General features: G+C 36.5%; 1 protein-coding gene across 1 annotated transcript in view; it reads right to left on the bottom strand.

Moving 5' to 3' along the window:
- The window catches only part of LOC120863868 (receptor-type tyrosine-protein phosphatase delta-like), a 561,974-nt gene that overhangs the window by 73,444 nt on the left and 464,527 nt on the right, over nt 1–24,003 (bottom strand). The window contains exon 26 of the mRNA XM_040240488.1: nt 7,285–7,408. Coding sequence (XP_040096422.1) covers nt 7,285–7,408 — 124 coding nt within the window. The remainder of the gene's footprint in view (nt 1–7,284; nt 7,409–24,003) is intronic.

The raw sequence follows: 24,003 nt of genomic DNA, 5'->3' as shown, positions 1-24,003 counted from the left end.
AACTGCAAATCTGGAAGGCCTCTTCCCTATTCTTATGTTAAAAAAAATAATGGAGCGTACAAAAACAGTCATTTTTTAACTTTCCAGTCATGTACAACCTGTGCCTATATTCTAAAAACAGAGCCATACCACAGATGACATAGGTCTCTCTGCAGCGTTAGAGTAATGGAGTGCAGCTTCATTAGCACAACCTGCATAGATGTACCATACAAATGAAAAGAAAATCCCAATAACTGAACAAAGACAATGGAGATAAAAATAAACTCAGAGCTTTCTGATTTACTCTTCGATTAGCTTCCTGGGACCAAAAGTAAAGGAAAAAACCAACACAACCGACCATGCCTTAAAAATGTTTTTTCTCCTTTCTAGGTAAGAAGCACTACAGGGGCAGGCTGAGGTAGGTGCTGGCAATAACAGATCCTCACACACTTGCTCTGCTGCTCAAAGGAGAGAGATGCCATTTAAATAGCTCTAATTAGTCTTTACGAATGCTGCAAGCACCTTGTGAAATCGTTCCAAGTTTCCAGAGGTTAAATCCCATCTAGCTTTCAATTTAAGACAAATTAAGCTATAAAAATTTGACTGTGCACTGTTCCTCAAAAACAAAGATGTCTTTATTTATTAAAAAAAGGATCACTCTGCAATAAAAGGATTAAATTTTGTCATGCTTGTAAATAATTAACTTGAAAACGGAAAGACTGAAAATGTTAAAGAAATGGAGCTAACTCAGTGATTGATGTTCTAAACAATGTGAGAAAAATGAACTTAACTAATATGGGGTGAGACTAGACAAGTTTTTATGTGTGAGTGTGTGTGTTTTAAGATGAGGCATATTTTCTAACCAACTTCCTTCAGTGGTGTAAGCAGAATTTCAAGAGCAAAATAAAACAAACCCAGGTGCCCACAAATTAGTCATTAGTGTCTGGGGTATGGGAGGAGAGGAGTGAGGAAGAGAGAGAGAGAATGAACCAGGAGAGAGGAAAAGGAATCATATTAATTGAGTTGATGTGGGAAATATCACATGACAGCTATTAAAGGACTTCTTGACTGAGGAAAATGATTTTAATTCTTTAATGTTGGTACTTCAAATGAAACATTTATATTCAGTATAATTAAACATTTATTAGAAAATTTTGGATAGATTGCAGCTATTGATTTTCTTGTGTTTGTTTTTAGTTGTTTTTACTTATTGAAAATATATACGGTTACTAGATATGGCCTGTAGAAAAAAAAAAAAGGATAACCCCAGCATGGGTAAGATATGTAACTGGAGAACGTTACCATGTGCTGACAGCTGTTTGAATGAATCAGTAGACATTTACCATTTAACACTGTACAGAGGAGGCTGAGATAGGGCTTAAATGTAGAGCACAAGTGTGGTGGCAAACAGCAATCAACAGTACAGGAGAGTATCAGTAGTTTCTTCTCTTTTACTTTTTAAATTTAGATTTATCGTAGCAGCAGTGATTCTGAGAGCTGCTCTCTCATTTTAAAGGTGCTAAACTGCCCATCTCACAAATAATCAAGTTGTTGTAACATCATCTATTTTCTTTACAGTTGGAATTTTTTTTTGAGTTGTCCCTATCATGCAAATCAAATAGCAGATAATATATTTTGGATTTCCATTTAAAAGAACACATTCTTTCCCTTGTTGAAATCTGTAATGCTATTATAGATCTGGTTTTCATTTATCAAGCACCAATGTTTTCTTTTGCTTCACAGAGTGCTGCAAATATATGCAGCTTTTTCATTTGGATAGTATTAATTCTTCCATAGATCATAAACAAAAGATATTCCATCTGTGGATAAAAGGAACTATCGATAGTAGTAATAAAATTCACAACAGTAATGATATTTCCCAGTATTTACTAGGCATTTTCTTTCTGCCAAACACTCATCTAAAGGCTTTATATGTATTAATTCATTAATTCTCCTAATAATCCTAGGAGGCAGGCATTATTATTATTAATTCTATTGCACAGATGAGGAAACCAAGGCACAGTAACTTATCCAAACAAGTTTTCAGAAGCAAAAAGAGCCTGGGATACTTTAATAGGAAAGAAGTTCTTGAGAAATACACACAGGCCCTTGTAGGAAGGTACCCATTACAGAGATGAAGTGAATGATAAATGAATGGTTTGAAACTAAATATATTCCCCCCAAACTAGGAAAAAATAAAACAAACCCATATTTTACTAAACTGCTTTTATCAGATTACAAACACTAGTGTTAAAAATGAGTATGGCATGAAGTGCTTTATTCTTTGTCATTTCTAACTCTTAGATAAAACCATTTAAACCTGGTTTTGTAGGAGAGACACATACGAGCCAATAATTCCATTTGGGTAAACCCTCTGGATTAAATGTGCCCTCCTCCCCATTCAAAAGAGCTAATAATTTCTTAATGTCCAAGATTTAATACTTATCTATGATCTTTGGATTTAGAATCAACCTTCATAATTTTTCGGAAGAGCAGGGACAATTGTGTATGTTCTCATTTTAGGTAGAACCAGAACGAAAGGACACTAAGTCAGTGCTCCCTAAATTGAAGAAGACACTTGCAAAGAGACTGTGTCCGTGATCTCTATGAAATTAGTATACAGATGTGTGTATGTGCCTTTTGTTTGCAAGTGGAATTTGAAATGTTCATCACATTCTAAGAAGGAATCAGCTCCCCCCAAAGGGTTAAATGAAGTAAATGACATGCCCAAGGTCACATAGCTGCTAAAACCGGGATTTAGTTTCCAGTCTTCAGTCTTATTTCTCTTTCTTCTTAAGATACCTCCAAAAATATAGTACTATTAAACAAATTATCCATCTGAAAGCCTTTTATAAGTTGCTCATTCTTTGGAAAAATTCACTTTAGCTTAAGTCTAAGAACACAATTGAAGAACTCTGGCTCTAAGATTTCTACCATAAGTGTTTTAAAATATATATTTCAAAATTCCTAGACAGTTTTCCCAGTCAAAAGGACAGTTTTTGAATTAGGCTGACATGTATAGGCTCCATTATCATGATTCAAAAGTGGCTATAGTCCCAAGTTGCCTTTCGGAGAGAATAGCCGTCTTGAGTCCATTTGACTCATATGTGACAATTTTGGCTCTGCCAGTTACTAGCTAATGCCTATAAGAAAGTTACTCGACTTGAAAAAGTTTAACAGTTTCCTCGTCTCTTAATTTTGTATGATAATGACTAGCTTTCGAGGTTGTTCTATACTATCAATAAAATCTATACATGACTTTATACACTATATATAAAATCTAAGACATGATGCCCAACAAATGGTAAATACCAAGACAGTCATGTCTATCATAATGTCTTGTCTTTGTTGTTTAATTTAAAAGGAGAATTTTAAATTTTGCTCTTGACATAGGCCTGGACAATGACTTAAAAAAAAAATTCCATGTTAGTATGGCTTTAAGGTGAAATGCTAATTATAACCTACTAAGAGAAATGTGGTACTAGCAGCAGTGAAGAATCACAGTTTAGGAAAAAAAAAAAATTTTATTCTGGACTGTGATGGATAGTTACATACAAGGCATTACAATAAATAATCTGCCTCTAATTGATACTCCTGAACTTACAAGAAGTTTAAGATACAAAAGAAGATATTTGAGCTAAGAAAATCACCCATTAGGGACAGATGTAACATTCTGCAGCTGTAGGAGTCTGATGCATCCAGGTCACTGATGATTCCCTATTTTATGTTGTAGCCTCAGGAAAGTTAGACCATAAAAAGAGAAAAGAAATACTAAAATGTGAACTTTGTGTTAATATGAAATGATAAAATGGATTATTTTAGTCAGAAAGGCAAGGCCAGGTGTTCGCATCCATGCTAAGTTACTTAGTTAAGTCACATTCTGTATCAGCAGGAAAGCAGGGTGAGTGATGTGGGCCTATGGAAGCCTTGATCGAGGAATCAGAAGAATTCAATTCAAATGTAAGCTGTATTAGTTGTTCATCTTTTGCACGGGGACTCAGGGTTGATTCTCTGTTTGAGCTTCAGTTTTCTCATCTCTAAACATGGATACCTATCTATACCAATAAAATATTTATACTGTTGCTTCATCAGACTGTTATGAGTATAGTAAATAAGATAGTTGATGTGAAAACTACATAGAGCTAACTTAGAGAACTCAAAAGTGAAAGACATTAGCACTGTGAAGACTGATACTCAGAGAGGTCAAGGTGACATAACGAGTTAGTGAAAGAGTTGTGACCCAAACCCAGATTTCCTTGCTCTTTACATTTTGGTTTGGTCCCTTTCTGTTTTCCTACTTTGAAATTATACTTTTTAGACAAGTTTGGAGTCTATAAGATTAAGCATATTATTATATATTATATTATGCACATATAAATATTAATTTCCATTTAGTCTTTTTTGACAATATTTTAAGTCACTGAAGTAAGTCCTATCATATCTCTCTTTCAGGAATTATTATTTTCTCTTAAGTACTGCCTAAACATGTTGGGATGCCAATAGGAACTGCACTGGTCAGAAATTCAATTGTGTTTTCATACTGCTTACCATCTAATTCAATAATTGTGAGCATTCTGTAATTAGGACTCTCTTAAATTTATTTTGCATTTTTCCCAGCATACATAAAATAATTGTAATTTGGAAATATACATCATGAAATGTCATTATTTTCAAGGAGTTCAGTAAGCACATCAGTGCCCATACACAATTCCTTATTCTTTTAAGTTTTTCCCTTGTCATCTCTCAATGGAAGAATGTTAAAAGTTTTGCTTTATTAAACCAAGATAAAGACAACACAAGTCACTGTGACAACTCCCAGTTTTTTCTTTAATGTCATCAGATCACTCTGTAAAGTAATACAGAGAGAGTGATCAGAAACACTGAGAAGAACAACAAATGGATCCCATATAAAACATTCAACCACATCATGTAAGTTATCACCATGGGTGGAACCCAAACAAGCACATTAAATTTTATAAATTGTACATGAAATCACATAGCATTTTAATATAGTCTAAAAATCTGGCTCTGAGCTATCAATGATCCCTTTACAGGAGTAGCCTCAGTTACTGCTTCTGTGGTTCCAGATGCTGGCATTTTTCTGTGCTTAAGATATAGGATGATTGCTTTTCCCCTTAAATATCTGCTGGCTAGGGCTTAGTCTAAGATAAAACTCTGTTCATGCTTGTAATCTAGATTAAGCTCTCTGTATAGCCCATAAACTTCAATTAAATGCTTCTAACCTTTTGCATTACACTTAAAATTGAAAAAACTTTTGGTTTCTAGGTCAGCTCTAGATTTAGGGTGTATTTGTGGATATAAAACTATAAAAAGGCACATTTTAGTCTGATTCAAGTGCTTTGGATCTTATACTGTAAAAATAGCATGGGAATGAAATGTACATAGTTTCCAAATATTATAATAAATGTACAAGGAGGAATATTCTTTGTCTTTTGACGTACTTTACTGTTATGATGGTGGAAAATAACAGGTTAAGGAAAATAATGACCTAGCAGACAAAAGCATAGGGAAGTGGTAGTATTGAGTGACCTAATTCTGAGGGGTTTGAAACAATGCTTCAGGGCAACAAAGGCAGCTTGACAAGTTCTTCAGCCAAGATCATGCCAAATGGGTTCCCCATTTCTATTCATTTATTTTATTTTTATCATTTACCTTACTTCGCTGATGACAAAAAAGATTTTTCTCCTCTATGTGTGACTTGGTTTAGTTTCTGTTTACCATGAAGATAATTTAAGAGATATGAGACAAGAAATTGCTGTTGTTTTTTACATTTTAAAATGGGAAGTAAAGTGTAAGCCCTACATGGTAATCATCCACATATACCATTCACAGTTTCTAACCAGGACCTCAAAAGAAGCAGCTACCAATATGACACTATTCTGTTTGAACTAGCATTGGTGAAACTTTGATAAAAGTGATCTTTTTTTTCAGTATGAAAAAAGGTTAACCCCTGAACAACTAGTATCTTTAATTTCCACAAAAAGATTTATTATTTATTTTGTTTTGTTAGAACATTTTCCAACATCAAAAGTAAAATCAATTGTGAGAGTTTTACAAACTATATCTAGGTCACATAATACCATTTTGAGAAAATGGGACTGAGGTATGGACCTGCTCAAATGCTGAAAGATATAATAGTTCTTGTTCTAAAACTCGAATTTAATGTGCTGTTGCCTTTGGTGCTGACTTGGAAAGTTTTTAAGCAGAGACTCATTTTCAGATTAAATCTGGATACTAGGGAGGCAGGTAGGACTTGGTCAGGCTTATGAGATAAAGTGGTAGTAATAGATTTTGGAAGCAGAAAACAGGGAAAGATACTTGAACAACTATAGGTGAAAATATTTCAGTTGTACTATTCTAGAAAAGGACTGGGTCTGAAGCTGGTATTATTTAATGTTTTATAAAACATCTGGAAGAGAGTAAGCAGTGAACTTTTAAGTATGAAAAAGCCTACAACGCTCTTTCGGATGCCAGTGAGGATGAATGTGGTATGTGGCAGTTGGTGGCCCAGGTTAGCTGTTATGACAGAGCGAAGGATTTAGGTGACATTGTAAACTACCTTTTAAGATTAGCAATCCAATGCAGTGCTTCAGCCAAAAAGACTAACAAAATGCTGAGTGTTGAACACAAGCTCTTAGGTATTTTTTAATATGCCATGTGAGAAGGATTTATTATTGGAAAGAGACGAATGGATAATACTCTCATGAATCTTCAGAGCAGCTAGATATATTTGAGGAGTACTCCTCATCTTCTAGGAGCAATCCTTCCTTCTGGGATAAAATCCTTAGTACAACTGATTACCAAGCAGTCCACAAATAGATGAGTCAGACATTTCTAATGTGCTTTGTTTTTAATAATCACCACATCACTGATTCCTAAACTTTTGATTGCCCTTAGTGATTATCCAGATTTATATGTAAACAAGCTTCTCACCATTTTTGTTACAGTCCATGGGCATCTTCTGATAATCATCTGTTCATTCATAACCATCAGGAAGCATCAGTAAAACAGGCAACCTCAATTTGCTTCTCTTATATGAACACGAGCTAAATGATCAACCTTTCATCCAGGGTGGAAGCAAGAAGGTATTGAAGGATGCCCTATGTCAAGAATACTGTGTGCTCCAGGACTGGTATATTTGTATGAAAAAAGTGAGAATAAGCAGTGTCTAAATCTTAAGTAACTATGTTCATAGATGACTGAACACCTAGTTAAAACTGTATTTTCATGCACACATTTAAAGCCATGGAAATAAAGGTATAAATATCATCTGCATTTCCTTACCTTCTATTGCTGATAGGAGAACTCGGGAATGATCATAAGCGATTACATTTGCATATCTATTCTTTGGTTTGTTTACTTCCAAGTTTGAATGCTCCCATGTGAACTGCTGGCCAGGGTCAATCGACTTTAAAAGAAAAACACACATACACAAAATCAATACTGAATAATGTCAGATTATAGGCATTTATCACAAGTAACAAATGTGATTTAAAAAGAAAATTTTGAAGTTACACCTCATCAAGATGATCCTAGCTGTGAAGCTGAACACTGATATAATCAGCATAAGATGAAGTGATTAGTCATTGGAAAAAACAGTGATAGTCACAAACATTGATTCAAATGGGGGAAAAAAATCAATATAGATGTTCTGTTAATAGTGAAAAGGCAGGTTTTTTGTTTTTTTTTTTAAACTTTTCAATTTTCTTCTCTGTTGCTGTAGTTTACAAGTTATCTTGGTTCAATATTCCTTCCAGTTCTGTGAACATTATTTTATCCTGATTCTTTTTCTTATTCTTTCCTTTCTGGACCTAACCTCACTCTTTAAGGTGACAGAACATTCACTGGATTCACTGGGCACAAACTCTTCTTTCACCTGCATGTTTACATCTTGATGGCAACTTAGTATTTTGTCTGCGTCTCTGTAACATACTATGACCACCATCACAAGGCAATTTGTACAATTAAAACAGGTAAGAATAACAGTAAGAAGGAAAGTCAGTTAAATCTAATAATCATCTTAGAATACTCATTTATAATCTAATACAGATAGGATCTAATCACTTTTTAACTCATCATTATATGTTATTATGTTTATAAAGTTTGCTCTTTATTCATTTTAAACTCATTTTTTTCTGATTTTTAATGCCTTTCCTGATGCCTTAATTCAACCAAGTTGTTCTATAAAATATATCTTACATAGCTATAAAATGATATATAAATTTATTTTTATATAGAACCATTATTTTGAGGCTGAATTCAGGCTTTGATTATAAAATATGGAAAACCTTTTAATGTCCTGCAGTGTTATAGAAATGAAAGTATTTTTTCTTTCATCATAGCATACTGATACTTTTTTAAGATATAATTTCATGGTATGCAGAAACATGAGTTTAGTAATTATAGAAACATGATTTTAAATGACCAAAATCAAGTTTTTGGAACTAATGATATATTAGGTTTATATTCCCAAGATGAAATTCTTTAAAAAGCAAAAACACTTTGCTAAATTCATAGAATTTGTAACAGTTATTTTCGATACTGGGTATTTTCCATGCTTTTATGTTGATATCTACAACTTGAAAGTAAAATATATCCAACAGCTGTTATAATATTAAGGGTGCACATACTTTGTATATAATGGATAGAGTTCAGCACAATAATAAACTCACAAGTGTAAAGAGTAAAGCCTATTAAACAGTCATGAATAGCCTCTACACATACAGAAATTCTCAGCAGTATAGCAGTATAGATTGCAGCCTCTAATTTACTACAGATTATAAGACCCCTTTTCCTTTCTTAGCCTGTGCTAATCTGTATATAAACTAGTTAATCACTGAACAGTATTCAGCAAAATAATTATCCATGTCTTAAAAGTCTAAAGAATAAAGTGATTAGGGGTCCTTCTAGTTTGTTCTTCCAGAGAACCTCATCATCTTTCCTGCAGAATGTACTCCCTTCTGAGTAAGCTGTGAGCTAAGTGGAGTTGAAGCATTCAGATGTCCCAGCCCTGTGCCTTCTCCATACAAAGCAGCTCCATTTAGTGACCAAGCCTTGTCTTCAAAACTTCTCAACTCCATCCCAAGTCTACCATTCCCTAAGTCACAGCCCTTCAGTAGCTGATGTCTTCTCTAAACTCTCACTCTAATCCATTCTTCATATTGAAGTAGACATTCTAAACCACAGCTCTGAATAGATTAGGACCACGTTTAAAACTCTCCACAGACTCTGGGTGGCCTTCGGCTAAAACTCTGAAGTCCTTTAGCCACCATCCTACCTAGACACGTTTAGTCATCTTTGTATCTACAAAGATGGCTCAATAAATGGTTCAACAATAAAAAAAAAGGTTGCTGAGAAAAGTTCATAAAGAGAAATCATAGAGTAATTCTTTCTTATAGCATGGGTGTTAGAGAACAGACTTTGGAGACTGCAATGTGCAATGTATTAATTAGTTTAATACTTTAATATTCATTATCATATGACTTAGTAATTAAGAATGTGATCATGAAAGTACAACTACCACTGATATTCCACTTTACACTGGTGAGCATTACTGAGTACATAAGCTTTTTACACAGTATTCTCCAAATATTTCACGAAGTTCTTAAACTCACTGATACACAGACATTCCTTTGGTGGAAGACATTACTCCCTCTGAAGGCCTTGTTACTCAGATTATGGTCATTCATATGTGTAAATGGCCTGCATTTAACTAGACCAGTGAAAATGCATCTATCAACTCAAAGACACTGTGAATTCATGGTCATTTCCACTCTTGCCAACATGATTTATTTGATACCTACATAGTCAGTTAAGTCAGTTCAGTCACTCAGTCATGTCTGACCCTTTGCAACCCCACGGACTGCAGCATGGCAGGCCTCCCTGTCCATCACCAAATCCCAGCGCTTACTCAAACTCATGTCCATCGAGTCTGGGATGCCATCCAACCATCTCATCCTCTGTCATCCCACCATCTCATCCTCTGTCGTCCCCTTCTTCTCCCACCTTCAATCTTTACCAGTACAGGGTCTTTTCAAATGAGTCAGTTCTTTGCATCAGGTAGCCAAAGTATTGGAATTTCAGCTTCAACATCACTCCTTCCAATGAATATTCAAGATTGATTTCCTTTAGGATGGACTAGCTGAATTTCTTTGCAGTCCAAGAGACTCTCAAGAGCCTTCTCCTACACCACAGTTCAAAAGCATCAATTCTTCGGTGCTCAGCTTTCTTTATAGCCCAACTCTCACATCCATACATGACTACTGGAAAAACCACAGCTTTGACTAGATGGACCTTTATTGGCAAAGTAATGTCTCTGCTTTTGAATATGCTATCTAGATTGGTCATAACTTTTCTTCCAAGAAGCAAGCATCTTTTAATTTCATGGGTGCAGTCACCATCTACAGTGATTTTGGAGCCCAAGAAAATAAAGTCTTTCACTGTTTCTTGTTTCCCCATCTATTTGCCCTGAAGGGATGGGACCGGATGCCATGATGTTAGTTTTCTGAATGTTGAATTTTAAGCCATTTTCATCAAGAGGCTCTTTAGTTCTTCTTCACTTTCTGCCATTAATGGTGGTGTCATCTGCATATCTGAGGTAATTGATATTTCTCCCGGAAATCTTGATTCCAGCTTTTGCTTCATCCAGCCCGGCATATTGCATGATGTACTCTGCATATAAGTTAAATAAGCAGGGTGACAATATACAGCCTTGACATACTCCTTTCCCAACTTGAAACCAGTTTGTTGTTCCATGTACAGTTCTAACTGTTGCTTCTTGACCTGCACACAGATTTCTCAGGAGGCAGGTCAGGTGGTCTGATATTCCCATCTCTTAAAGAATTTTCCAGTTTGTTGTGATCCACACAGTCAAAGGCTTTGTAAAGTTTACAACTTGGTAATGGAAATATAAGTTGTATATCATGTATGTTAATATATTTAGGCTTAAAGTGAGACCCATGAGATGAAGACTTGTAGGCAACAGGATAATGATAGTAATACCTGCCAGATGATTATGCTTTTCCATGCAGTATCCTGTTTAAATTTCACACGTTTTAATAGGTTTAGTATTTTTTTTTTTGTTATGAAGATAAGGAAATGGAAGCAAAGAAAGACTAATTCAATCAGTTTTACTGAGGGACTTCTCTGAGGCAGGCGTTTTGGTTCTTAACTAATTTGGTCACATGGTGAAATTCCATACATTAACCCCGGAACCCAGGTTTGGGTGATTTCAAAATCCACTGATGATTAACAGCTGGTAATTCCTAATCCAAGGCACCACTTCACTATCTAGAAAGCCAATGCAAAGTAAAGAAGCCCATCCTTTATCTTATCAGTCCAAATATTTCTTCTAACTGATCATCCTGCGTGTATGACCAGGCCACTCAAGATGTCTGTTCTCTTGCTGTCTGTATATTCCCTGATCCACCAATGCCTGCTTCATCTACCCCTATTCAGAGTCTGACCTTCTACACGCTTGCCCCAGGCCACAGCCAGTGATTGTTCTAATCTTCAGATCAGAGCATCTCCACCTGATGGCTTATCAGAGAGAAGGTTAGGGGCATGCCCCTCTGCTAGTTTCCCTGGCAACCTGAAGTCAGTTCACCTGTAACTAGTTACCATCCCCTCCCCCATCGTGAAGGCTGCTGCCATGTTCTGCCCATTACTGTCTGCCACCTGCCGTCAGTGGGGTGTTGCTCCAGGACCCTGCTTCAGACGTGAGAGTCCCCCCAATCATTAAATCACTGATGTCTCTGTTGCCAACTCCAGGCTCTCTCTTCAGTCTTGAGACTGGGCAAGCACAGGTCTGGTGGCCCTGCGGGGTGAAGCCCAACAACCGGTGAGTGACCAGGAGACTGAGGAAACTCCTGTGAGTACCGGGATGCAGGGAAGGAAGGCCTGGGAATGGGAAGCTGTGGGCCCACCTTCTGATATGTGGGCCTGAAACTTGCAGATATGGTCCCGGGTGGCTGTCCACTAATGGGGAGCCTGAAAGTTGCAGGGGTGATTCTGGGGTGGCCATCCACCTGTCTGTGGGGCCCTGTGGTAGCTGTTGTTGACGAATGGGGGCCACCAAGAGAGTACAGGAACTCATAGACACCCCAAGGCTGTTGGGGAGATGCTGGGTCCTATTACAGTGGGATAAAAGAGGCGGGTGGCTGTGGGCTGGCCATTGTTGTTTTGTGCTCAGATAACAGCCTACTAGAAGGTTAACTTTAAGTGTTGACTCGAGTTCCTCTCAAAAGTGAGCATGTGAATGTGAGTGAATGATACATATTATTGTCTATTACTGCTATTTATTTAAAGTGAATTGGTTACTTAGAAACCGAAAAACAAAACAAAAAAATCACTGAAAATGTCCAAGGTGGGATTCTTTTGACATTATAAACCGGTTTTTGTGTATGCGGTAAGAGGAAGTTAGCTTTCTAGAAGGAATTGGTATTTTTCTTCTTTTTCCTTTGATGTTAAGTAATGGACCTGGGTTCAAAGGAACTTTAAGAGGCCTTTTTAAACTCTGGCTGCCAAAACCAATACAGAATTGTAAAGTAAAAATTAAAAAAAAAAAATAAACAGTATTGGGAATCACAGTCATTGAAATATGGTAATGGAGAAAATAAAATAAGAAAAATTTTTGAAAAAATAAAAAATAAAAAAATAAACTCTGGCTGAAAACCTGTGAAATCTGTTTCTATATGGATATACATCTGTGTGTACCTTAGAAATGGGTCTCTGCCTCTAAAGGGCATGGTGAGGACTGGTTTGTGGATGATCTGTTTAACTATTAAGAGAAATTAAGTGTGTATATAAATTCACTGATATCTCTGTTGTTGACTCTGGGCTTTTTGTCTTTGGTGTTGAAGTGGGGTGAGTTACAGGCCTTGTAGGCAAGTACAGGGTGCAGGGTGCAGCCCCAAAGTGTCATTCTGGGGCAATTACATAAGAGATCAAGTTTTAAAAATGAGGCTGGCTTCACATGGATGATAAAGCAGATGGGATGCGGCTTACATTTATACTCATCTTACACAGATCAAACAAACATTGATTAAATAATGCTGACTTGTCTTTGTGCAACACACACTCATCCATCTGTATCTGTCTGTCTGACTGAATGTTCAGCAATACACAGCCTAGGTCATTATTCTGGAGCTTGTCAGGATGCCGAGAGCAGTCAACTCAGTAAAAAAGCATAACTACTGAAAGTAGATGAAGTATAAAAAGAGATTGTATACTAAAAAAATTGAGGAAAATCAAATTTCAATTATCCATGTTAATGAAGCAAATATACCATGGATGAATAGGACTCTAATATTCAAAACCCAATGTTCAGGCTCTCCTTAGTGATAAATGATGATGGCATTGTTTTGCTTCTTCGTTCTCTGGCCTCTCTTGTTGAGATCTTACCAAGGAAGATTGAAATGGCCAAGTGGACAAGGAGCAACACAGGTCTTAAGTGATACCTGAGTTATATCTTGGCTAATCCATCATGACCCCTACCTACTATAAAATTAGGCTCAAGTCTTCCTAATATTATTCAAAACAATCTGAAATAAGCACCCTTGTTCCTAATGTTCCTAATGTATCCAGTCATTTCTTGCTGTATTTAGATTTATTTCCTGAGTGTTTGGTTTTGATTCTCAGATATTTCCACTTATCCTTCTGTGTCTGTTTATCCAGACATTGAGTGGGATCCACCTCCTTCTTTGTACTCAATCCAAAATTCTACCCTCTTGAACCAAAATCTTGACCAGGTCGTCATCCTCCCCTAAGAGTTTTGCAAGTTGGAAAAGAAGAAAGGTTGATGTATTCAACCCAAAGCTGATTAATGGGCTTTTAAATAATTTGTGTGAAATGTGCACATTACATTGTCACAGAATTTATAAACAATGCTATTTCATAATATTTACTTTTGTTTCTCCAAATCAGTACGGCTCTTCAAGGTGTGCTGGATGAACCCTATGTGGTATCTAAAACTTTACCAAGATGCCAAACCATTCTGCACTACCTCCCTATCTGCACACTTGGTACATTACACAGGCCCCTTCAGACATGTAAGTCCTCCATCCATTAAACCACTGATGTCTCTGTCACTGACTCTGGGCTCTTTCTTTGGTCTTGGGGCTGGGCAAGCACAGGTCTGGCGGGTCTGGCGGGCCTGCCGGGTGCAGCCCAACAACTGGCAGAGAGACCAGGAGACCTAGGAAACTCCTGTGAGTGTCAGGATGCTCAACAGTTTTTGAGGATCTCAGTAGTTTTTGGCTGAATCACTCTAATGCTAACAGAAGATGGCTAGCCACCTTCAACTCAATGGCTTAACCATACTGAGAAAAAGTGACAAAAGGAAGATCTCCTTGTAGCTTAGAGAAGGGAAAACCCCAACTAAACACGTGCTAATATCAAATACTTTGAATCTATGCAGTCTTTAACTTGATGGTCTGAAAGTTCTAATTTTTTCTTTAATTAACTGTAACTTTGCCTTAAAATAGGTAAGAGAAATATATATGTAAGTGGAGATAAAAGCTACCTTTAACTTACAGATTTACCATTTTTCCCTGTGTTCTTGATGAAAAGTTAGAATTAAAATATATAAGTATTTTATACTGTAACTAACACTTATGGAATGGAACATCTAGTTTTCATTTACATTTCTTTGTGCTTTACCTATCTCCATCATTTTATCTTCACAAAGACTCGGGAAATAGTTATCATCATTATCACAGTTCTGTTGATGAGAAAACTAAGGTGTAGAGAAGTTAAATTACTTTCTCAGTTTCAGACAGCTACTAGGGAAGGAACTTAGATTTGGTGCCGAGGTATTCTGCACCCTGCACCCTTTCCCTGCCCTCATTTGAGTGACTAGCCACCATGATATGTGTCTCTGGCCAAGCTGAAAAGGCTCTGGACTGCTTCACACGTACCTATCAATTGTTCTCCTGAAACACAATGGGAAGTCTAGGAACAAAAGTTTCTGTAGCGCTTCTGATCTGTATTTATAATTTTAAATTCAAAACAAGAAAGTGCTCATAAATTTGCAAATCAGATTACAGTCATTGAGTAAAATTACGTCTTGATATGAGAGTGACCTTTTTTGACAAAGCTGAAGTCATTTTACAGCAAAGCTCTTAACTATGGTTTAAAATTTCAACTTCTCTATCCAGAAGAAAAATATAATTCACATGTGCAGAACACCATACAAGTTGCTCTGTGTTTCATTTCTCATTCCACCAAGAGAAAACCTCAAAATATTCCCTTTAGAAACTCAAAAGAGAAACCACAAAAAAGATACATCCTGTTTTTGTAACTTTTGAAACTAACAACATTTAATTATATAGAACTAAAAAAACAGCTACTTGACTAGCCAAACTACGGGTCAGACTAAGTATCCTTTATACAGGGAGATGAACTTTCATTGACCTTAACCTTCAGAAAAATACTATCTTTCCACATAGTTCCCCATCAATAGGTTCATTTCGTCTTCGCTGTGGTTTGCCCCCAGATATTCTCAAGTTTTTATTTATTTATTTATTTATTGGGGTTTAGAAGAAGAATCTGCCATTGACTATATATTTTCGCAATGAAGCCTTTTTATTTTTTTAAATATAATTCTCTTTTGGGCATGTCTTTCTTTTTTAAACTTGAAACATACTTGATTGAAAATGTGTCAGGTATATATCAAAGTGATTCAGTTATACATAGGTATATTTTTTTTTCCAGATTCAGTTTTCTATTCAGTTTCTGTTTTGTAAAGAAGTTCATTTGTATCATATTTTAGATTCCACATATAAATGATGTCCTATTTGTCTTTGTCTGACTCACTTTATTTAGTATGATAACTTCTAGGTCTACACGTGATGCTGCAAATGGCATTATTACATTCTCATTTTTAAGGTTGAGTAGTATTCCATTGTATGTTTGTGTGTGTATACACACACACACACACATCACATCCTCTTTATCCATTTATCTGTTGATGAACATTTAGGTTGCATCCATGTCTCGGCTATTGTAAATAGTGTTATTATGAACACTGGGGTGCAGGTATCTTTTCAAAGTAGTTTTTTTTTCCCCAAATATATGTCCAGTAGTGGGACTGCTGTATCATATAGCAGCTCTTTTTTTTTTTAAAGAAATTTCTATACTGCTATATAGCAATTTACATTCCTATCAACAGTGTAGGGGAGTTCCCTTTTCTCCACACCCTCTGCAGTATGTATTATTTGTAGGCTTTTTAATGATATGGCCATTCTGGTCAGGGTGAGGTGATACTGCATTTTAGTTTAGATTTGTATTTGTCTAATAATGCCAAGCATCTTTTCACCTTGGTCATATGTATGTCTTCTTTGGAGAAATGTCTGTTTGGTCTTCTGCTCATTTTTCTATTGGGTTGATTATTGTTGCTATGGAGTTGTATGAACTGTTGTGTATTTTGGAAATTAAATCCTTATTGGTTGCATGACTTACAAATTTCGTCGCCCAGTCCATAGGCTCTCTTTCCATTTTATTTATGGTTTCCTTTGCTGGGCCAATGATGACAAGTTTGATTAGGTCCCATTTGTTTATTTTTATTTCTATTGCTTTGGGAGACTGAACAAGGAAAATGTTGCCAAGATTTATCTTAGAACGTTTGATTACGTTCTCTTTTAGGAGTTTTATCATGTCGTGTCTTTTGTGTATGATGTCAGGGTATGTTCTAACTTCACTGATTTATGTGCAGCTGTCCAGCTTTCCCAATACCACTTGCTGAAGAGACTTTTTTCCCCATTGACTGTTCTTTCCTTCTTTGTTGAAATTTAATTGACTATAGGTGTGTGAGTTTATTTCTGATTTCTCTATTCTGCTCCACTGACCACCTGTCATTTGTGAGCCGATACCACCATTTTGGTTATTGTAGCTTTGTAGTACTCTTTTAAGTCTGGCAGGATTATGCCCTCAACTTTGTTCTTTTCCCTCAGGACTGCTTTGGTAATTCTGGATATTTTATGGTTCCATATAAATTTTAGAATTATTTATTCTAGCTCTGTGAAAAATGTCATGGGAAATTTGGTAGGGATCATACTAAATCTGTAGATTGCTTTGGGTAGTATGACCATTATAACAATATTAATTCTTCCAATCCAACAGCATGGTATATTTTTCCATTTCTTTGAATCATTGTTAATTTCCTTTATCAGTGTTTATAGTTCTCAGTATATAAGCCTTTTATCTCTTTGGTCAGGATTATTCCTAAGTATTTTATTTTGTTTTTTAAAAGGGATTTTTTTTTTTTTACTTTATTTTACTTTACAATACTGTATTGGTTTTGCCATACACTGACATGATCTTTTTTTAACTTTCCCTTTCTGATATTTCATTGCTAATGTAAAGAAATTAGCCAATTTCTGTATGTTATTCTTATATCCTGCTACCTTGCTAAGTCTATTTATCAATTCCAGTACTTTTTGTGTTGAGGTTTTAGGATTTTTTACATATATTATCCTACTGTCAACATGTAATGACAAGTTTACCTCCTCCCTTCCAACTTGGATACCTATTATTTCTTTTCCTTGTCTGATCACTGTGGTTAGAACTGTCAATACTATGTTGAATAAAAATGGGAAGAGTAGGCATCCTTGTCTTGTTCTGGATTATAGCAGAAAGGTTTTAAGTTTTTCACCACTGAGTACTATGTTAGATGTAAGTTTGTTGTAAATAGCTTCTATTGTGTTAGGATATGCTCCCTCTATTATCACTTTGGTGAGAGTTTTATCATGAATGAATGTTGCATTTTATCAAATGCTTTTTCTGCATCTATTGAAATGATTATGTGGTTTTGCATTTAATTGATGTTGTGTATCCTATTGCTTGATTTATGTATGTTGAACCATCCCTGGGATCCTAGGATGACTCCAACTTGATCATGGTATATGATCTTTTTCATGTGTTGTTGGTTTCAGTTTGCTAATAATTTGTTGAGTTTTTTTTTTTTTTTTTTTGCATCTATATTGACCAGAGAGATTAGTCAATAACTTTGTCTTTTGGTAGTATCTCTGTCTGGTTTTGGTATCAAGTGGGGGTGATGGTGGCTTCACAGAATGACTTTGGGAGTGTTCCCTCCACTCCACTCTTTTGGAAGAGTTTGAGAAGGATAAGTATAAGTTCTTTGTCTGTTGCATACAACTCCTTATTGAAGCCATCTAGTCCTGGACTTCTGTTTGCTGAGTTTTTTTTAAATTATAGATTCTATTTCACTTCTAGTGATAAGTTTGTTCAAGCTATCTTTCCTCTTGATTCAGTTTTAGGTGGGCTGTATATTTCTAGAAACTTGTCCAGTCTAGCTTGTCCAATTGGTATTTAATTGCTCATGGTTTTCTCTTATGGTTTTTGTGATTCTATGTCATTGGTTGTTATTCCTCCTCTTTCATTTCTTATTTTTGCTTATTTGGGTCCTCCCTCTTTTCTTCTTATTGAGTCTAGACAGAGATTTGTTGATTTTGTTTAACCTTTCAAATAGTTCTTGATTTTATTTTTTTCCCATTAAAAAAATCTTTATTTATTTTCTCTCTGATCTTTATTGTTTCCTTCCTTCTGCTGACTTTAGGTTGTTTGTTATTTTTTTCTAATTTTTTTTTGGTGGTAGGGCAGTTTTTTTGGGGGCGGGGGGCGGGGTGGTTTGCTGTAGCTGTGAACTTCCCTCTAAGGATTGCTTCTGCTGCCTCCCATAGAGTCTGTCTTGTGTTTTCACTGCCATCTGTCTCAAGATATATATTTTTAATTTCCTCTTTTTCATCATTGACCCACTATTTTTTGTTTGTTTCCTTTAGTAGAATATTGTTCAGTCTCTATGTAATCATTTTTTTTCTCCTTTTTCTGTGGTTAATTTCTAGTTTCATGCCACTGTGGTCAGAAGATATTTGAAAATAATTTCTAAAATTTGTTGTGGCTTATTTTATGTCCTACTATATGGTCTCTCAGAGAATGTTCCATGTCCACTTGAAAATAATATGTATTTTCTTTATACTTTTTTGGATGCAGTGTCCTGAAAATATCAATTATGTCAAACTGCTCTATTGTGTTATTTAGGGCCTCTGTTGCCCAGTGGACATGGAATGTTCTCTAGGAGAGACCACATACTAGGACACAAAGTCAGTTCAGTCATCTGTGTCTGACTGCGACACCATGAACTGTAGCACACTAGGCTTCTCTGTCCATCACAAACCCCCAAAGTCTGCTCAAACTCATGTCCATTGAGTCAGTGATGCATCCAACCATCTCATCCTCTGTTATCCCCTTCTCCTGCCTTCAACTTTCCCAGCATCAGGGTCTTTTCCAATGAGTTGGTTCTTTGCATGACATGACCAAAGTATTAGAGCTTCAGCTTCAGCATCAGTTGTTCCAATCAGTTTAGGACTGATTCCTTTAGGATGGACTGGTTTGATCTCTTGCAGTCCAAGGGACTCTCAAGAGTCTTCTTCAACACCACAGTTCAAAAACATCAACTCTTCAGTGCTCAGCTTTCTTTGTGGTCCAACTCTCACATCAATACATGGCTATTGCAAAAACCATAGCTTTGACTAGATGGACCTTTGTTAGTAAAGTAATGTCTCTGCTTTTTAAGATGCTGTCTATGTTTGTCATACTTCTCTCCACAAGAGCAAGTGTCTGCTAATTTCATGGCTGCAGTCACCATCTACAGTGATTTTGGAAACCAAGTAAAGAAAGTCCGTCACTCTTTCCATTATTTCCCCCTCTATCTGGCATGCAGTGATGGGACCAGATGCTATGATCTTCATTTTTTGAATGTTGAGTTTTTAGCCCACTTTGTCACTCTTCTCTTTCATCAAGAGATACTTTAGTTCCTGTTTGCTTTCTGCCATTAAGGTGGTGTCATATGGCTATTTGAGGTTATTGATTTTTCTCCTGGCAGTCTTGATTCCAGCTTGTGCTTCATCCAGCCTGGCATTTCACATGATGTACTCTGCATATAAGTTAAATAAGCAGGGTGACCATATACAGCCTCGATGTACTTCTTTCCCAATTTGGAACCAATCTGTTGTTCCATATCCAGTTCTAACGGTTCCTTCTTGACCTGCATACAGATTTCTCAGGAGACAGGGAAGGTGGTCTGGTATTCCCATCTCTTTCAGAATTTTTCACAGTTTGTTGTGATCAAATGCTTTGGCATAGTCAATAAAATAGAAGAAGATGTTTTTATGATCTCTCTTGCTTTTTTGTATGATCCAACGGATGTTGGCAATTTGATCTCTGGTTCCTCTTCCTTTTCTAAAATCCAGCTTGAACATCTGGAAGTTCTTGGTTCATGTACTGTTGAAGCCTCGCTTAGAGAATTTTGAGCATCTCTTGTGGCTCAGCTGGTAAAGAATCCACCTGCAATGTGGGAAACCTGGGTTTGATCCTTGGGTTGGGGAGATCCCCAGGAGAAGGGAAAGGCTAACCCCTCCAGTATTCTGGCCTGGAGAATTCCTTGGACTGTACAGTCCATGGGGTTGCAAAGAGTCGGACATGACTGAGTGTTTTTTACTTTCTCTTTCTTCAGCTAGTGCGTGAGATGAATGCAATTGTGTGGTAGTTTGAATATTTTGGGCATTGCCTTTCTTTGGGATTGGAATGAAAATTGACCTTTTCCAGTCCAAAACTCCAGTCAATAGCTGAGTTTTCCAAATTTCCTGGCATACTGAGTGCAGCACTTTCACAGCATCATCTTTTAGGATTTGAAATAGATCAACTGGAATTCCATCACCTTCACTTTCTTTGTTCGTAGTGATGCTTCCTAAGGCCTACTTGACTTCACACTCCAGGATGTCTGGCTCTACATGAGTGATCACCCCATCATGGTTATATGAATCATAAAGATCTTTTTTTGTATAGTCCTGTATATTCTTGCCACCTTTTCTGTCTTCTGCTTCTGTTAGGTCCATACCATTTCTGTCCTTTATTGTGCCTATTTTTGCATGAAATGTTCCCTTGATACCTTTAATTTTCTTGAAGGGATCTCTAGTCTTTCCCATTTTATTGTTTTTCTTCATTTCTTTGCATTGATCACTGAGGAAGGCTTTTTTTTATCTCTCTTTGCTATTCTTTGGAACTCTGCATTCAGATGCATATATCTTTTCTTTTCTCCATTGCCTTTAGCTTCTCTTCTTTTCTCAGTTATTGCTAAGAGCTTCTCAGACAACCATTTTGCCTTTTTGCATTTCATTTTCTTGGGGATGGTCTTGATCACTCCTTCCTATACAATGTTATGAACCTCCATCCATAGTTTTTCAGGCACTCTATCCCATCTAATACCTTGAATCTATCTGTCACTTTCACTGTATAACTGTAAGGGAGTTTTTTAGGTCACACTGGAATGGTATAGTGGTTTTCCCTACTTTCTTCAATTTAAATCTGAATTTGGCAATAAGGAGTTCATGATCTGAGCCACAGTCAGCTCCCAGTCTTATTTTTATAAAGAGCTTCTCCATCTTTGGTTGCAACGAATATAATCAATCTGATTTCAGTATTGACCATCTGGTGATGTCCATGTGTAGAGTTATCTCTTGTGTGTTGGAAGAGGGTGTTTGCTATGACCAGTGCATTCCCTTGGCAAAATTCTGTTAGCCTTTGTTAGCCACAACAAGTTTAAGGTAGAAATTATTTAAAACATCTTTTCTGACCACAGTGGCATAAAACTAGAAATAAACCACAGAAAAAGGAGCAATAACAATGATTACATAGAGACTGAACAATATGCCAGTAAAAAACAAAAATATTACATCAATGATGAAAAAGAGGAAATTAAAAAATGCCTTGAGATAAATGACAGACCGATTTTCTGCCTCGATGATATGTTCATTGATGGAGGGTTAATATCTGCCGGTATAACCGTATTCCTGCCAATTTCTTATTTACGTAGGTGCTCCTTTATTGGGTGCTTATATGTTAAGGAATGTAATATCCTCTTCTTGTATTGATCCTGCTATCAATATACAGTGTCCTCCTTTATCATTTTTTTATGGCCTTTGTTTTAAAGTCTATTTTGTCTGATAGGAATATTGTCACCTTTGCTTTTTTGTCATTTCCATTTGCATAAAATGTCTTTTTCTTTCTATCCCCTCACTTTAAATCTATGTTTGTTCTTTGCGCTAAAGTGGTCTTGTAAATAGCATATTGTAGGCTCTTGTTTTATTATTCAAACTGCCACTCTGTCTTTCGATTGGAGCATTTCGCCCATTGACATTTAAGGACCACACGGACTATAGCCAGCCAGGCTCTTCTGTCCATGGGATTTCCCAGGGAAGAATACTGGAGTGGGTTGCTATTTCTTTTTCCAGGGGATCTTCCCAACACAGGGATCTAACCTGTGTCTCCTACATTGTGAGTGGTTCTTTAGTGTTGAGCCACCAGGGAAGCCCACTTATTCCATTATCCCCAAAACAAGGTTTATTATTGTTGACTTACAGAAATTTTTCAAGACCTAAAGTTCTTGTCAATATTTAACAATAACATACCAGGAAAGTCCGGAACACTTGAATCAATACACTAAGTCACCCATTTACACCACTAGGAAAGATCAGTGACTGGAATTTTTTCTCTTTTGCCTCTTTATTAAGAATCCTGAGAAAGTCGATCAGGAAAAAACAAAAACCAAAACGAATCAGGCAAGATATCACTACACGTAAAAGAATTTCGAGATTCACTAAGTCATTTTAAATGAGATTTAACCATGAGAGAAAAACTAGAAGTCAACCTCCCCAAGTATTTTAAAGGGCAGATAGTTAGTACCTTACATTTTGAGCTTGGGAATAAAATGGCAACAAATATCTGGGGGTCAAGTCCTAAGAAGTCATTTCATGCTTAAGTATTTCAACTCATGATGCCATTGAGTGAAATTGTGTCTGGTTTGTTTGTAGGTAATTTTACTGGACTTTGTGAAATTGTTCAGAATGTACTCTTAACTTTAAAAGGACAAAAAAATTGTGCTTCACTGTTTATATGTCTGAAATCACCCATCCTAATCATATACAAGCTTATTTACTGAGGAACTACAAGTTTATGTTTTGTCCCACAAGATCTGTTCCTATTTAATGTAGACTTAAAATCTCTTACTGCCTTAACACAGTCCTGCATAGATCAGGCTGTGTGTATAACACCCATTGTAGGTACCCAGAGTGGTCATTCATTCCAATTGTAATCACTGTAATCATGGTAGCCTCTATTCCTTCTCTTGTGGATACTGGACATCTTTCTCCACATCAAGTCCTGATGGAAAGCAACACCTGTGCTGATTCTTGGAGATACTGTCCCCAGTCTCAGATTTCACAATTCCCTGAGCATGTGTTGAAGGCTCTGATTCTTGTCTAATGGTTTCAAGTGGAAAAGTCCTAAAGGCCAAATCTTTGCCAGCTAAGTCTCTGGAATGCAATGATGCAATGCAAAATTTCCCAACCTTCTTTTTTTTTCCATACTGTAGCCCCCTCTCTATGGGCTTCCCTGATAGCTCAGCTGGTAAACAATCTTCCTGCAATGCAGAAGACCCCTATTCAATTCCTGGGTTGGGAAGATGTGCTGGAGAAGGGATAGGCTACCCACTCCAGTATTCTTGGGCTTCCCTTGTGGCTCAGCTGGTAAAGAATCCACCTGCAATGTGGAAGACCTAGATTAGGAAGATCCCCTGAAGGGAAAGGCTACCCACTCCAGTATTCTGGCCTGGAGGATTCCATGGATACTCTATGTAGCCCTCTCTCTAAGGGCAGGATATCTATATACTCTGGATTTTGAGTGTTTCAATCAGTATCTGCCCCCCCCCTTTTTTTTTTTTACAGTGAATACCAGGATGTTTTCTACTTGATTCTCCAATTAGGTTCCAATATTCTACTTCTTGTGGCTAGAGGGGACCCCTGCTGAATGCTCTATTTGCTTTAACAGGTTTTCCAGTTAATTTATATTTCTTCTTCTTTTTTTCTCCTTTCCTTTTGTGATTAGGTGATTTTCTTTTTTGTTATGCTGGTGTTCTCTTCTCTTTGTTTT

Source organism: Oryx dammah, unplaced genomic scaffold (genome assembly GCF_014754425.2).
Source record: "Oryx dammah isolate SB20612 unplaced genomic scaffold, SCBI_Odam_1.1 HiC_scaffold_1, whole genome shotgun sequence".
Lineage (NCBI taxonomy): Eukaryota > Metazoa > Chordata > Mammalia > Artiodactyla > Bovidae > Oryx > Oryx dammah.
Note: the sequence above shows the minus strand (reverse complement) of the source record. Positions and strands in the feature narration are given on the sequence as shown.